This window comes from Watersipora subatra, chromosome 4 (assembly GCF_963576615.1).
Source record: "Watersipora subatra chromosome 4, tzWatSuba1.1, whole genome shotgun sequence".
Lineage (NCBI taxonomy): Eukaryota > Metazoa > Bryozoa > Gymnolaemata > Cheilostomatida > Watersiporidae > Watersipora > Watersipora subatra.
Window position 1 is genome coordinate 9,237,156 of NC_088711.1, and position 17,621 is coordinate 9,254,776.

At 35.4% G+C, this 17,621-nt stretch overlaps 1 protein-coding gene across 1 annotated transcript in view; it reads left to right on the forward strand.

Annotated features, from left to right (window-relative positions):
- LOC137393598 (solute carrier family 12 member 2-like) overlaps window positions 1-17,621 on the forward strand; it is a 60,841-nt gene that overhangs the window by 27,157 nt on the left and 16,063 nt on the right. The window contains exons 9-15 of the mRNA XM_068080227.1: window positions 324-482; window positions 4,261-4,368; window positions 6,478-6,601; window positions 8,814-8,915; window positions 9,819-9,974; window positions 13,208-13,307; window positions 17,103-17,217. Of these exons, the coding sequence (XP_067936328.1) occupies window positions 324-482; window positions 4,261-4,368; window positions 6,478-6,601; window positions 8,814-8,915; window positions 9,819-9,974; window positions 13,208-13,307; window positions 17,103-17,217 (864 nt within the window). The remainder of the gene's footprint in view (window positions 1-323; window positions 483-4,260; window positions 4,369-6,477; window positions 6,602-8,813; window positions 8,916-9,818; window positions 9,975-13,207; window positions 13,308-17,102; window positions 17,218-17,621) is intronic.

A 17,621-nucleotide genomic window follows, 5' to 3' on the forward strand; every position in this document is an offset into this window, starting at 1 on the left:
GGCATTCCATGCACTTGTGTAAAAAATCCTTCATCGTGGTCTCGCTGAAGAGAATGTCATCTATTCAACTGATTGCTAAATAAATTTTGATATCGTTTTAAAAAACTTCTCTTTTGCTTTGGTGTAAATTCCATCATCATTCATCTAATTTAACCAGGAGTTTACATAGATGTTTACCTTGAACAGTTATTCACAGGTTCTACATGCAACCACAGTATAGGTTGTTCTACATTATTTTGAATAAGTTCACTCAGTGAACATCTAGTGCTGTTAATTTTTTAATTCATGGTCAGTGCTTTGTAAACTCATGCTATGTCTTTCAGAACCCTTCTACCGCAATACCAAAGGGCACCCTCTTAGCTATACTCATCAGTGGTTTAACCTATCTAGCATGCCTGTGGTTCCTAGGGGCTACTGTGGTACGAGACGCTGGTCCAGGATGTCCATCAGACTGTCTCGAAGGACTGATGAACTCGTACAGGGTTAGTAACTAGGAGAGCATACTTCCTCTGGCTTATGACGGCTGAAGGCTAGTTTCCTTGATCTTGAAATCGATCAGTTATTAGTTGGGTTTGTTCAAGCCTAAACAGTATGCAGTTTGTATGTGCGAATCACCATCAATATTACTGTATGGGCTATAATTTAATTCCAAACGGAAATATTTTCCAAATTATGCTATACAAGAACATAAAACCATATTTTCTTTTTTTTCTGCCACTTCCAAACTTTATTGGTCTCACTTATTTGTTGTTCTGAGAATAATGTTTGTATTTATTCGCGGACATGTAGGAAAGCAAACAAAGTGAACACCATGACAATGCTGGTAAGTTGATGTCAGTGGCTCTCATAGATAAATCTTCCCTAATACTGTTTGACTTCCATAAATTATATATCAATGAGACTTAACCGCAGCAGACTAATTTTGCATGCTGCTACCTCTGCTTTTTAGTTTTTATCAAAATGCTAGTACTGCTAGTACTTAACAAACGCTGCCATTTTTCTAAATTGGCTTTCAACTGAAGTTTTACCTGGTGAGTGGAGTGAAGTAGTTTGGAATAACCTCTAAGACAAATAAAACACGACGCTGCACAGTGCGGGGTACATAAGGCATAAATCAGCAAAGAATTGTAAAATACAATCTTTACTATAATAATAGTCATGTCCATCCGAAGCCACGGATGGATGTTGGAAAATAAGATTGCATCCCACAAGATTCGAACATGGGCATTCATCTTCACAGCCAGGCGGGCTACCATCTGCACCACTCAACCACCTTGCCGTAATAAGTAATAATAGTACAGATACTTATTACACATGATGATCTCTCACGGCACACCAAAGTACTGCCAGGATACTAGTACTGTAGAATTTGCAAGCCAAGCAATTAATTTAAAAGAAACATTCACAGAATTTCCGCTCTGGTGTTTTTTATGGTACTCAGGCTGCAAAAAAGTTCAAGGCTGGTCGAAAGTCATGTTTTAAATGGCCTTTCATCACAATGGCTTTCCTGTCAACGATCTACATGTACCACACCCATCTGTTAGGTGCTCTGGGCTATAGCTCTGAAGTCATGGAGTTCGGCACTATGTTAACAGAGTTCACGGTGAGTACACTATAAATATAGGTGGTACTGGTACTGATAATATCTACGGCACAGTCATATTTTCACTGGTCTCTATCAATTTAAGATATATGACCATTAATTATTGGCTTTTTGAACATCACTTGACATCTAGTATATTATATATAGTATATTGTATAGTATATTATATAGTATTATATAGTATATTATATTATATAGCCTATATAAATAACTAGAGCTTGTGCATTAATTGTAAAGAATTAATATTTATGACGTAATTTCAGATTGTGTTATACAACATTGGACCACGATACACATATGGAATCTGCAGTCAGAGTGCATGTAGACATCTTTTTTTAAAAACAATCGGATACAGTTGAACAGTTAGAAAGCTGTTTGCCCACTGCTGTTTGCCCACTGAGAGTGGCAATATGCGCAAGACCATTTCTTTCACATTGGTGTAAGCTTGACTATGTCGGCTACCACCGACCCGGGCTGCTTGTACTGCTTGAAGGTGGTCAATTTCTATATTTGTGCTTTTAGAGTTGTAATGTAAGTAATAAACTTATTATTAACTGTATTTTACTTTGTGCTTTTTGATTATAGATTGAATTTGGAAACCTTCAAAATAATCCTGGAAGCTTAACGTTGTAGGTTTTATGCTGTGAAGAAGATGGAAGGCAAGACATTGTGAAAAATGATTGATAAACACCATTTGTCTTGCACGGGCCAGCTCTGTATTACAGATAAACTCTCCAAGACTGGATTATTTTATGAAATCATCGTAATGCAGTTTATGTAGCCTTTTATTAAGTGAGTGTATCTTCATTGCTACAGCTTTTATATATTTTTTGAATAAATAAAGGAGACTGTCTTTTTTAAAATGGCTCCAGTTGTTAAGGTTGAAACTCTTGTTTTATTTTTATATTATCATCTCTTTCTCAGCTCCTAGTACTTCCACGAGATTAAATATTATGAAAACTCGGTTAACGTCCATAATAATAAGTTTTCAGTAACAATACCATACACATTATTTGTAAGGTTTATTGCTTTGATATGTTATCATTGGTATTCTCATATAAATGAAGTTAAAGTTTTTTATGGCGTTTCATTTTCATCTAAGTACTGCTTTGTTATGCTCACTATGGAAGAACTCCGGAAGAACAAGCATGTCTCAGGCAGTGTAAAGTGTATAGTGTATGGAGCAGTGGTTCTGTTCAATCTCTTATATGGCTCAGAGACCTGGATGATATATCAAGCTCAAGCAAAGAGATCACATGATGTGATGATGAAACACTTGAGTGACGTCATGAACATCGAGCGGCAGGGCAAGATTACAAACATAAAATTTTTTTTAAACGGACAGGCTTATCATTAATGGCTGACATCCTTATTAAAAAACATCAGAGATGGTTCGGCCATGTACACAGAGTGGAACAAGACTGGCAAATAAGTAAGCAAAATCAAGGAAGGCCTAGACTTTGCTATAAAGATGTAGTTAAGAGGAATTTAAAATGGAGGCACATCAATAAAAACTCATGGCAGGTGACTGCTTGTAATCGAGCTGAGTGGAGATCTGCTAACATACCTAAGCCACAAGCATAGACAGTCTTAGTCGCCTTGACCAACTGCAGGAGAGAGAGCGTTTGCTTAATCAAGAGATCTTCAACTTGTTTTGTATGGTTTGTCTAGAGTGTATTGAAGCTTTCCTGATTTATTTAGCAAGAAATTTTAACATATATATATATATATATATCTATGATGAGACTCATTTCATTGGTTTTAAGAAGATATATATAACATTTGCTCCAATGGTTCTAAATTACTCGTTGCATATTTTTTATTATATCCCTAAAAATTATCTCATGAATGTATTAATATTCAGTGTATTCTAATGTTTTTTATTTGATTTCTGAATAGACAGAAACTGCTGCTTTTGCCATCATTCGTCCTTGCTTGATAGTATTATATATATTATAATAGCTGCGTGTAATCATCACCATTACACGTATGTTTATGAGGTACGCTATAAGCTACACACAAACTAGGCTCTCGATAAGAAAGATAGTTTTTCAAGCCTGCTGCTCTTCTCTTAAGTATTGATCATTCCAAAATGCTTAGGAATTGTCAGTATAGTATGTACTGAATCCTTAAAGTGATCTCATTTACTGTTCAAGGTTAGCATAGTCATGCTTGATGATCCAGCTCATTACATTGGTCCAAACCATTCGTTTTATGTTTAAGATACTTGTTACTGTTTCTTCGGCATTATTTGCTCATGTGATTTTATTTGAAGAATTTTCACCATCTTGCCCTGTATTCACTATGTCATACTTTGAGAGGCTTGTTGAAATGTTTCATCTCTTTTTTTTATTCGCCATGGCTATTAGCTGCTTTCTACAGACTCGTGATCTTAGCTAGTATGCTTGGGTTGACTTTCTTCTGAGCGATTCAACTGCAAGCAAGTTTTGTCGATTTTAATCTTGAAACATCCTGGCAGTCAGATAATCTAAAACATCAAACAAAATCTCAAATGATAGAAAACATATCTATACTTTCTGATAGAATCCTTTTAAATTTGACGCGAGTTAATCCATAAGACCTCCAAATCAAAGACTATAGGGAATTGAATGACAATCCTGTCTTTTCACAAATCAGTTTGTATTTCAATTTGACAGGTAATGGAAGTAGTATCTGCTTGGGGGCCCATCATCATTGCAGGCATATTTGCTGCCACTCTGTCTTCTGCTCTCGCCAGCCTAGTCAGTGCACCAAAGATATTTCAGGTATGTTACTTGGTATATTTAGTCAGCGACAGCGGAGCATATAGCTACTGTATGTTTTACCGTAATGTAATATTTTTGGTTGTCAGGTAGTTGTTGTGGAAAGCTTCATAGAGGGCTAATCAAGCGTTACGTATAAGTATGAGGTCTCACAGCTGGTGCTGAACTCTTCAAATTAACTAAAATTGTTGCTGTTGAAATCAACGTTGGTGATTTTATACATAGTTCTTTGTAGGTCCAGAGAGTCCTATATGTAGTTTATTTGTCTGCCGGATTACTAAACCTACTGGAAACGGTGAAGTTTCTTCCTGAATAAATCTTCTAACATTGACTATGCAACCATGAATGTATTGTGTTTGTTACACTCTAATTTTGAAGCAACTGCAAGTGTGCTCTTGGAGCCATTTATGATTCGACTAAACATTCTCAATGCGTACATAGAGCTTAGTACAAGTGTGGTAAATCTGGCAATGGCCTTATAGCATATTCGTCAGCAGCAGTTTCATTTGTTTTAAACACTAACACAATTTTCTGACATAATTGTGTGACTGCTTTTCATAAATGATTTGCCATACATTTTTCCACTAGCTCATTTGTAAAATATGTGCTTACCTTAATGTTAAGCAATTAAGTTTTCTGTGAACACCCATTAAGATGCTGCATCATAACTTTGAAGCTTCTATTGTCTAAGATATTATCAAGATATTCACTGACAAGCGGTAGTTATTCGAAAAGCTAGTTCACTCTTGATCGCAGTATGTCGGGGTTGTCCTCTCATTCATTATTCGTCAATTATTTGCACCGTAAATCGAGGCAAAGCGAAAGGTTTCTCGATATTTCGCTGTGCCCCTTCGCCAGTCTGTGCAATGTGCACCATTTCGCCGATGGTGATTGGCTGTCGCTGGGTATTTGATCTACCATAGAACCTTTATTTGAATGCCACTTATATTTGAGCGCTACCTCTATTTGACCACCACCTCTATTTGACCGCCACTATTTAGCATTTTTGACCTTTACAAATCCATAATAGCAAGTGATCAGTAGAAAAGTGTCCGCAAAACCGTACTAATAATGACTCGATTACATCATTAACTATTAATTCGTTCATTGTTTCTGTTCGTATCAAAATCCGTTTTCCAACTCTAAGTCGTTACGGGTTTTTCGTTAAAACATTAAATGCAACACGATAGAAATAATCAGCAACTGTATCAGGCTAATGGTAGTTCCTTTTTTGTCGAGGTCGTGATACTTGGATATATGTGAAAAAAGTTTTCGCAATTAGAATGGAATCTTTGTTACGACGTATTTTGAGGCTAAAATTTTCAGGCTATTTTGATTCCATGCAGTTTCTCTTTATTTGCGCGAGAAGTGTATATGTACATGTAATCTAAAGTACGTTCCGTAAAAGTTTTGTTCTGCTAAAAAAAATTTTTGGACGCTAACATCGACTAGCTTAACTGTGCAGAAAAGGAGTTGAGGTCAGAAGACACTGGAAAATACTGATCACATGGTATAATGAGAACACGCCGACTATTTGCTCATGTAAACACCACAGATGGGTTTGTGAGTGGGAACATTGTTATCACAGACGATCACTGATGTAGTGTGGGATTAACACCAACATACTGTGATATAGTGTGTACCAGCCTTTAGCCATGTTGGCAAGAGCACGCCCAGCATAATGTGGATGTGTGCATCACGTGACTACATCTACTACATAGTTGTGTACATCATGTGGTTACACAACCAAACAGTTAAATAGTTCAATAGAAACCTGGTTGTTTTTTTTTCAAAAACTTTCACCAGCTTTATGACTCCTCCCTTTTCCGCTCTGTAGTCTGTTTTCTTGTTCTGGAGTCTATTGTGGTCATGCCATGCTAAAGTGTGACCTTTTGTCAGGATATCATTCAAGCTGGACTAAAGACAAGTAGGGTTGGGTGCTACTCTGTTGTTTTCTATAGTGAGCGGTGTGCTATCTATTATTTGAAAGCTGCCATATGTAGTGTGTATGTTTTGGCATCGTGTCAGGTCTGTTTTTTCAAAGAAACGTTCCTTCTTTCTCTTGTTGTAATATTTTCTTGTTTTGTTAGCTGTTTGTGGCATTCTTTTCAGGCAGTATGCAAAGATAGGATCTTTCCCTATATCCATACATTTGCTAAAGGCTATGGGCCATCTGAGGAGCCAAGGCTATCATACCTACTAGCCTTTATCATTGCTATAGGTTTCATACTCATCGGTATGTGCAACCTGAGCTCATTTGACTTTTGGTTTACTGTTAGCCAGTTTACCTACTACCCTCACATTGATTTACAAACCATGTTTCAAGATTTCAAGTTTTACCACGGTCATGCAAGGGTAACCACTGTTCACAACCTCATTTTAATCATACATGAACATTCACAGATGGTGTGTGTGTGAGACTTTTTTCAGGAGGCAAACTATTTTATTAATTCTCATATTTGCTGCTTTTGATTGTTATTTCCTTGTCATTGAGAATCATTGGCATAGACAAGGAAAAGTCAAATCGAATTCTTGAACTTTACTGGCAAATTCTGAGGGGAAGTAAAAGAATAATTTATTTCACATGGTCAGATGTAGTTAATTTCATATACAGCGGGCACTCCTACAACGTAAATAATCCGTTCCAGAGCCGTTTACATTATAGGCAATTTACGTAATACGAACAGTAAAATACATGTAAATTGCCTAATCTGTTCCAAAATCTTTTCAAACTCACCTTTTTAGCTATACAAAATGAAAAGCTAGACTTAATTTGTTAATTTGTTGGTTGTCTCATAACTACAGTATTATTGGCTTACATCGACAACTTTTCTCATTTTTCTGATCATTTTCACTGGTTTTATAGGCGATGACTGCGGTAATTTTACAATAAGTTGATGGAGAGCGCACATCTTCGGCGTTCATTTACATAAATTTGCTCATTTTTTCTAAACAACACAGTCTATTCTGCAAAGTAAGACTAATAACAAATATTTTGTACGGCTACAATAAAGCCAAACGAAAAATATTTTACTATAAAAAGAGCGGTGCTACTTGTGCGCCGTCTTCCTGTATCCAGGGGTCAAGGTGAGGATAAAGATATCTTTCGACGATACTCCCACTAATATCCTTTCAATTGATAGACTGAAGCTGTAACACCTGCACCAATCGATCGCCTTCAAGTATTTATGAACAATTGCGCTGCTACATTTTCTCTGTTTTGTCAACTCATCTGACGATCTATCACGACGAACTAGAATATCACGGATGTTGTATATATAAATAGATATAACGCGATATACACGTCTTTTTTCTCTTGCAAGTGCGGCAAGATAGGTTACCATTCAAATCAAATTGGACAACTCGCCCGACTTGACACTTTAAGTTATATCGAATTTTTTATGTAGCACAGAGCTAAAACTTCACGTAATTTCTTTACATTAAGTGGAATTTACGTTATAAGAGGTATGCACTGTAGGAGCGTTTACTGTATTCCAATGATCACTTCAGATGCAGCACTTGTATTTTGTTATAAAAACATGTATCGATTTAACTGAACAAATGATCATCTGTACTTTCTAAAAATCCAGTTTTTCATGATATTGTTTGTGTTATATTCTTTTATTACTGTGTTGTTCTGCTACATGTGAGCTGTCTAGACACAGTCATCTTTTGTCCATCTGCTTATTAGATAGTTCTACACTTGCGCTATATAATTCTGAATTATGATTTTTAACTACTATCTTTCAATTTCCTGTTGTTGCAAAAGTCAAGATAAGTCGGAGAAAAAGGATGTTCTTTTATCCTGTTGTGTGAAGGTTGGGTGTGACAACAATAATTTCGCTGTTGTGATCAACCTAGTAGGAAATCTCCGCCAACCTTTGACATAAAGAGATTTCTGATTGTCTGAGAGAGTTTTTATCTAGGATTTTGCCTATTAAGCGTCATATCAGTCAGCTGCACTTCCTAATAGCTCATTCTTCTCGAGGCTTTTGACAGATTGGCTCAAAAATTTAAGGCAAGAAGTTTCAGTAAAACTTATCATGATAGGCTGTAAAAAGTTATTTTATTTGTAAAATGATTTTTCGATTAATTTATCAAAACTAGTTGCTTATTTAGCTTTTACTTGTGCAAAAGTATAAAAAGAGTTGAGTTTTATGATTGTGTTTTTGAGCAGCCATTTTTGGTGTAACTATGGTGGTGAGAAGTCGTGCCTTTTAAACACAAATCTTTGAGCACTTGTCCAACAGTTGCAACACTTTAACTAAGTATGACAATGAACTGAAAGACATGTTCTGATTAATATGAGCATTTTATGACATGGTTTTGTTATATGTAGATAGTTTAATTGGCATAACTTGCTGTATACTGCTGGTAGTTAAAAGCAGGCTGGTAGGTCGTACATCTTGCGGACTACAATTCTTAATTTGTTTTTTCTCTATTTATAGGCAAGCTTGATGTAATTGCTCCTCTCATCTCCAATTTCTTTCTTATGTCCTACACCCTCATCAACTACAGTTGTTTTGATGCCTCGCTGTCTAAGAGTCCAGGTGTGTTCTTGTTCACTGCATTTTACTATGTATATGTGTTTTTACCTTCATTCGTAAGTTGTTGTTGTTAGATGTGATGCAAAGTTACCATTATTTTATTAAAATAAAGATAATGGAAATGAGGCAAGACTTTTGTCTCATTAACCAGAGTTTGCAATGAATTCGATTGACAACAATAGTGAAAAACAAAGTGAAAATTATTTTCATTACCGTACTTTTCGGACTATTAGCCGCTACTTTTTTCTGATGATTTGAGCCATGCGGCTTATATAAGGGTGCGGCTATTCTATGGCTTTTTCTTGCACAGCTAGGGCGCATTAACCGGAATCTCCGGTTAGTGCGCCTTTAGCGGTGAAAGAAAAAACGAAACAATGCCAAACGGTACTATTCCGTTAGGCACTAGGTTAAAAAGTGTCGGTTAATACGAGACAGTGCCATTAGGCACTGTTCCGTTTTAAACAGCAGAGTTGTTGCCGTGTTAAAAAGCACCGTCCTGAGTTTTGCGGCCTATACAAAGGTGCTGCCTATGTATTGTTTTATTATCGTTTTTTGGAAAATGAAGCAGATGCGGCTTATATAGGGGTGCGGTTTATAATCCGAAAAGTACGGTAATAAGAAACCATCCAATCAAACTCACTAACAGGTGTTGCTTTTTTCCTGTTTTGTTTTCAAGTATTTCCCAAATTAGTAAGCAGCATGAATAAGCCTGTATTGAACAAGTATTGCCGCTATCACTCAACTTCCTTATCAAACATGACCTTGAGTTGCACCCAAATGAACAAAAAAGAGCATAATCAAAGCGGTTTGGTTGTTTCAAGGGTTTCTTCTAACGAAGGCTTCAAATGAAATGTGAAAACATTGCATTTTTTCAGTTTCATATGAATGGCTATTTTCTATTACCAGGGTGGAGGCCTGCTTTCAAGTATTACAACATGTTTGTATCACTGTTTGGGTCCGTGCTATGTCTTGTCATCATGTTCATCATACAATGGTGGGCGGCACTTGTCACCTTCGTATGCGTGGCAATCCTCTATGGCTACGTGCACTACAAGAAACCAGGTACCCTCATTTTTTTCACTTTATCGGCATTTTCTTTTTTCACTCTTGTTGCTTTACGTCTCTTACAACTCTGCAGTGTTGTCTTCTCTTAATACGTAGTGTTATCTTCACCTCTATTACAAGTTAATCTTGTTCAATTGGAACAATTTTTTTGTGTTCCGTTATTGTGCAGTTGTACATGCATGTAGACAAATTTGAAAGTTTTAAATAACGAAACTTGCAGTACATGTATTTAGGCAGTTGTTAAATAAGTCATGTCAATGTCATTTTTGTTTGTTGCTTTGAAAGTTTTCAGTTTGCTCACATCATTAGTTAGCTGTGTTATAGGTGAGTCTATTTTTGACACTTCCGAAGTTTGTTCTAATTAGTATTGCTTTCTTGTCAAAGACTCAAAGTACCTAAATATTGTTTTTTAAGTAATCTTGAATCGTTGATACATTTCCATAACATGATCGGAAACAAAACTAGATAGTTTCAAGGTTTCCTTTATTAGTAACCCTAGCTAAAAGAGTTATCTATTCTAGTCAAAAACAACTTTTATGGATAGCTCTATGTATATTGGAAATTTTGCAGTTTTGTAATCATCAAGGTTACCCAAAAACCTCCATTTGAGGACATTGTATTTTTCAACCCCTCCCTTAGAGTGGCGTTCTATTAAAGGTGACGTTCTAATAGAGGGTGGCACTTTATTTTTCGATTAGCTAGCCAAATTTGGGGAAGATAAATTTAACCCTTTTGCGGGCGAATCGATGCTAATGTCGCCTATATTTAGCATTCTTTTTCAGACGGAGCAATATTAATGCCGTCAGTCTCAGCATTTTTGCTATACAATTTTTCATATATTTTATATTTCATATATTTTTTATATAAAACATATTAGACGGATACAGCTATTACTTATATCAATGGTGTTGCTTTCAAAGTTTTAAGGAAAAAACCAAGAAGGTTTGGAGTTGAAAATCAGACTTTAATACGCCGTAACAACGGTTGCTATTACGTCCCACACTGTTCTTGAATAGTATTCTATCTATCATTTATCAAAACGTTCAAGTCTTCAGATCAGGTGATAAACAACCTTAAACACAATTGCGAAGACATTGTATCATGACTTTCTTTGTGTACCATATATGCTAATATATACTTTTTCTGTTATGAAGAGAAAAGGACTGCATTCATTCTCCAACTCGACATTCTAAGGCCACATCAATGGCAAGCATAGTGTGCTAGTCATGTTTTCTTTTTTGCTTGACATTGATATCTTCCTCCAAGATGTGAGAGCTGTTCAATATACAGTGAAACTCGGATAACTCAAACTTCAAAGGACCGAGCAAAAGTGTTCGAATTATCAGAGTGTTCAAGTTATCAGAGCACTGTCACAAGTCCATGTATTTACTTATTTATTAGTAGATACATGAACATATACAAACTATAATATAAATCAAAAGCACAAATGGCTTGTTTCAAATTAAATGCTTCTAATGTAAAGTTTAAAACGTTTTTATCAAAAAGTATAGAGATTTTTCAATCACTTGAGATTGGTTTGATGTTTGAGGTGATGTTATTGCCAGGACGTTTTTTAGATTGACATTGGCAAAACTTGATCGTTGCTGAAATGCTCAAAAGAAAAGGCATCTTTTTCTTTTGAGCGTTTTACCCACAATCAATTTTGCCGATTTTTCTTGAAGTTTATGCAAAGATTAATTTACTTTACCTGGCATTCGTTAAGAGCAACACTCCGAGGCAGTTCAATTAAAAGTTTTACGAGGTTTTACGGTACATTGTATATCACTAACGTTTTTTGAATGGATACTTATTGAATATACACACGTATTCTGTGTTTAGGTCAAACGATGAATAGTTTTTTTTTAGCTAAGACAACGTATACGTTTAATTACCACAATTTTTAAAACGTTTTAAACATTCAACATTCCGACGTTGATTCAACACGGAATCCACGTCGGAAAACTATTCATCACGGGCTAGCCGGGTCACGCACTCAAGGATTTTCGCCACGCAAATACAAAACAAAAACAACATGCTTTTTTTGTTTTGTATGTGCGTGGCGAAAATCCTTGCGCCCGTGACCCGGCTAGCCCGTGCTATTCATCGTATAACAGTATAAATCAAATTTCACCAAACCTTTAAAACAGTCGTTGACAAAAATATTTTTGCCGATGGAGGTAGTAACGACGCTTATGAATTACGAAAATATGAGGTTTACCTCTATGGCTTGGAATAAAGTGATTTTCTAAAGCGATAGCAACCGTTTCGGTAGCCGTTGGGCAAAAAACGGTTCGAATTAACAGTGTTGAGTTCGAGTTATATAGAGCCATTTATCATTGCGTGGTAACGGACCAAGCAAATCCATTCGAGTTAACCATGTGTTCGCTATATCCGAGGGCGAGTTATCCATGTTTCACTGTATTTTGGTTCATCAAAAATAATGAAGGTTGAAGTAAAAAAGTAATATTTAAATATAAACTCCTAAGGCTGTATTTTTTAAATTACAAAATACTTTCACGTGATTTGGCCTTACTAATTACATGTACTATGGATTTACTCCTGATTTATCTAGCAATGTTCTAGTAGAGTTGTCACTCCGGTTTAGCTTTGCCAAATTCGATCATTTAACTATTGTCCTCGATAAACTTTTCAATCATTCATATGAACCTCACGATCACTGTTTTTGCTAATAGCCAAATAAACAGAACCTAATGTCAAAGCATGAAATGCTGTGAGAACAGAATGAGTATGCTATATTATTTTTGTTATTTTTAAATGAGAATTAGTATGCTATTGTTATTGCAGTATGTAGTTAGTTCTGCAACTCAGGGTAGAACTTGTTGAGACAGGAAAGTATGCTATTAGTATGCTATTGTTATTGCAGTATGTAGTTAGTTCTGCAACACAGGGTAGCACTTGTTGAGACAGGAAAGTATGCTATTAGTATGCTATTGTTATTGCAGTATGTAGTTAGTTCTGCAACACAGGGTAGCACTTGTTGAGACAGGAAAGTATGCTATTAGTATGCTATTGTTATTGCAGTATGTAGTTAGTTCTGCAACATAGGGTAGAACTTGTTGAGACAGGAAATTATGTGATGTGGTTAAAAATGTGAAAAAGGATAGACATTTGTGGCATATAACCAGAGCATTTTTGTTGGTTATCAAAATCTTGAGAATCAAGGCTTGCAGGTTATTAATTTATTACGTTTCTACTGTCTCGTGTTGTAGACATCAATTGGGGCTCATCCACTCAGGCACATGTGTACAAGACTAGCCTCTCCTCGGCTCTCAAACTCGTCGCAACTAAAGAGCACATCAAGAATTTTAGGTTAGTCGCTCTTTCCTAGCTTTCATAATTTCCCATATGACATCATTATGATAAACCATATTACTTTTTCTGACTAGTGGGATCGTTGGCATGTAACAGCAAGGATTCTTAAGAATGCAATAAGTGTAACTCGCTGATTGCATAAGTTGATGGCAATGTTTCACTATCACAGGTTTAAGAAAATATCTAAGAAAGTATTTAATATGTAATACTCAACAAATATCTAAATATTTAAACATCGGTAAAAAGACGTGTTGTGAAAAATACAAAACTGTCTTAGTGAACATAGGCAATTCCAAACGCTAAATATAAACATATCCTTCATTCGATAGATTTGACCTAGTTTTGGAGAAAAGTGTCATGAAAATCAACCAACTTTTCATCAGCGTCTGAAGCAGAATTGTTTGGAATTCTTTTTTGAATAATTAATCATTTATTCAAATTTTATTCTAACACAATTCCCAGTTGCATTCCACATATTCAACAGTAAATCAGCAAAATCATCTGTTCCAGCCTAGATTTGCATAACTGGTTGAGGAAACTTCTAAATATACCCAAACATGTAACTTAAATATTTTTAGTAGTGAATGTTTTTCAAATTATCTTAGTTCAATAGTTATTCAATCACAGTTTTAATTCGATTCATTCTAGTTTTAGAATGAATCGAATGTAGTTGATCTGCAATTGTTTTTGTGCCTAGAGCCTTTTTGTGTCTGTAATTTGGTTGTTCTGTCAAAGTTGGTTGGAATCAACAGGTAAAGCTCAGTTCTGAAGTCAATCAACTAAATACACATTTTTTCGCTTCATCCATTTTGTTTTTATTCATAAAGAGTTGGTTACACTAGGCTGTTGCAGTGAACAGTGCATAATAAAGAGTTGGTTACACTAGGCTGTTGCAGTGAACAGTACATAATAAAGAGTTGGTTACACTAGGCTGTTGCAGTGAACAGTACATAATAAAGAGTTGGTTACACTAGGCTGTTGCAGTGAACAGTACATAATAAAGAGTTGGTTACACTAGGCTGTTGCAGTGAACAGTGCATAATAAAGAGTTGGTTACACTAGGCTGTTGCAGTGAACAGTACATAATAAAGAGTTGGTTACACTAGGCTGTTGCAGTGAACAGTACATAATAAAGAGTTGGTTACACTAGGCTGTTGCAGTGAACAGTACATAATAAAGAGTTGGTTACACTAGGCTGTTGCAGTGAACAGTACATAATAAAGAGTTGGTTACACTAGGCTGTTGCAGTGAACAGTACATAATAAAGAGTTGGTTACACTAGGCTGTTGCAGTGAACAGTACATAATAAAGAGTTGGTTACACTAGGCTGTTGCAGTGAACAGTACATAATAAAGAGTTGGTTACACTAGGCTGTTGCAGTGAACAGTACATAATAAAGAGTTGGTTACACTAGGCTGTTGCAGTGAACAGTACATAATAAAGAGTTGGTTACACTAGGCTGTTGCAGTGAACAGTGCATAATAAAGAGTTGGTTACACTAGGCTGTTGCAGTGAACAGTACATAATAAAGAGTTGGTTACACTAGGCTGTTGCAGTGAACAGTACATAATAAATGGATACTGAATATTTGACGTATCACGCAAGTTTTCTGGTATTTGATGATTATGTTTTTTATATTAGTAAGTTTAACTTATCAAATGTTATTTAATAATGCTCTAATCCGTGAAAATAATTCCTGCACAGAGGCATATAATGCTACAAACAGTCATTTTGTGCTTGGAAAAAAGCATGAAACAGTGTATCCACTTATACAGCTATAAAAAACTATTTGTAATAGATTCCATTTTATGCAAATGTGCTTTATTCAAAACAAAAAATTAGCATATTAACTACCTCTTTGAAAACCTCAACTATTTTGTTTTCAATCTAATGCTGAGCGCTTAAAAACACGATGTGAGAGTCTTTCTGCCGAGTTCCCATGAAAGACATAATAACAGTAGGCAAAGCTGAACATAATCGGCTGTGTACTTTGTACTTTCTCAGTGTACTTTGTTCTATTTGGGTTTATTTGCACCATTTTGTAACATTTAGCAGCTGAGTTTTGACCTTAATTGATTTTCGTGTTTTATTTTGTTATGAAATTTAACTTTTTGTCATGCTACGGTTTACATTGCTATTTACAAGTTCATGTAAACATAATAGCTTATTTAGTTTATTCAAATTTTATTCCAACACAATTCCCAGTTGCATTCCGCCTATTCAACAGTAAATTAGCAGAAGCATCCGTTCCAGCCTAGATTTGCATAGCTGATTAAAGAAACTTCCACCGCCAAGTTATTTCTATAGATTATCTATTGAATATAGAGTATCTATTTATTAATAGACTATTTATTCGATTTTAATGGCTAACTGTTGCCCTTTTGTTGTTTTACTATTTTTGTATGGCCTAACTTGAAAAAAATTTATATTTTTGAAATAAAATTATTGCCAATAAAGTACTATACCGGTATATATAGCTTGCTTTTTATTGAATTATTAGCAATAAATTGACTTTTATACAGTGGACCCTCTTCATACGATATTAATTTGTTCCAGTATTGCCATTGTAAGGCGTAAATGTCGTTTAGAGGAGTACAAAAGCCCATAGTAATTATCTAATATAGACACCCCTGGTAAAAACATCCAAATTGTATATATGTACTGTATATATTAAAAATTAGTAACAAAATATATGTTAACCTTAGTAACTATAGTTACCTATAGTAGCTTTAGTGTATTTAGTGGTTATGATCTGTAATAAAATGTAACATTACTACGTATGTGCAGTATGTACTGTAGGGAGTTCTTACCTTCGAGACAGACGTATAACATAAATGTTTAACTTGAATTTAATGAATTTAGCTTATTTAACACATACTTAAAACTAAGTTTTAGTATGTATTTTACTAAACTCAACTTCAACTTTGTCACCAGCTAAAGTTTTATCACCGATCTGTTTCTGGTTTTGTTTTCACTATAACATATAACAAGTAACATTCAACTGGGAGAGAGCTAGCATCTTATCTCTTTCATGCGTTGTGAGAAGGATTTCGGTGAATAGCATATCGGCATCTACCTTATTCTGACGTATTCAGCACATTGATTGCCAAATTTGAATTTCAAGAGACATTTTTGTTGATGTTGTATAGCGAATAAAATGTTCTATGGCGTATTGAAAACAAATATTGTGTTCAACATCGTAAATCGAAAAAATCGTATAACAGGGTAATCGCACTGGGGGTGTGCACACCCTCAGTGCGATTACCCTGCTATACGGATTTTTTCGATTTACGATGTGGAACACAATATTTGCTTTGATGTGGAACACAATGTTTGTTTTGACGTGGAACACAATGTGTTCCAATGTGATACTTGGGTGTGCACTGTATAGTAGTAAGAATGTGAAGCTATAATCATTGCCGTGGCAACAATATACAGAAAACACTATAAAAAACCAGTTATTATTATGATGAGATTTAGGTAGCGTGGTTTTTACCTGGAGTCTTTGTTTACAATCCGAAGATATTTACAGACAGTAAAAATTTGCAAATCTTTTGGTTTTGGTAGTTACCACAACAACTGTCTGTCCTTTATTTAGTACTGTTAGTCACGATCACTTGATATGTTTTTTATGTGTTTATTCTCATCTATACCATTGTACTTTATTGCATGCCCATGGCCTCTCAATGATGTTAGCATTTGTTTGGCTAACACTGTAGACAAGGTACGAGAGATAGTTAAACCATCAATAACTACTGCTTCAACGACTGTTATTCTTGTTCTACTCACCAGGCCTCAGATATTGGTATTGAGTGGTACACCACACAGCCGCCCTGCTCTCGTTGACTTCGCTAGCAACATTTCCAAGAAGATATCACTGCTCATCTGCGGGCATGTTTTGTTGCCGGTGGGTTTTAAGGCTATACATGTTTTTCATACTTGAAACGAATTCCATTTTCTAGCGCGACCAAAATGAGTTCTGTTATTATCATACACAATATGGAGACAATTTTTAAATATCCTTTCAACTTAAATGACAATACAGTCATACCTCTACACAAGAACTTAATACGTTACAGACCCGACCTCGTATGTCCATTCTCTGGTATCTCAAACCAATGTTTCCTATATGAGTAAATATAATAATATAATCTGTTCCCACTGTCTGAAAAAACCACTCAAAACAAGATATTATGATGGAAAAAATGTGTTTTTTCTTGTTCTGATTCACCACCTACGCTCACAAAGTAATAAATGATTTTGTGGTTAACAAGTGATTGTGATCTGCAATAAAATGTAGCATTATTATTT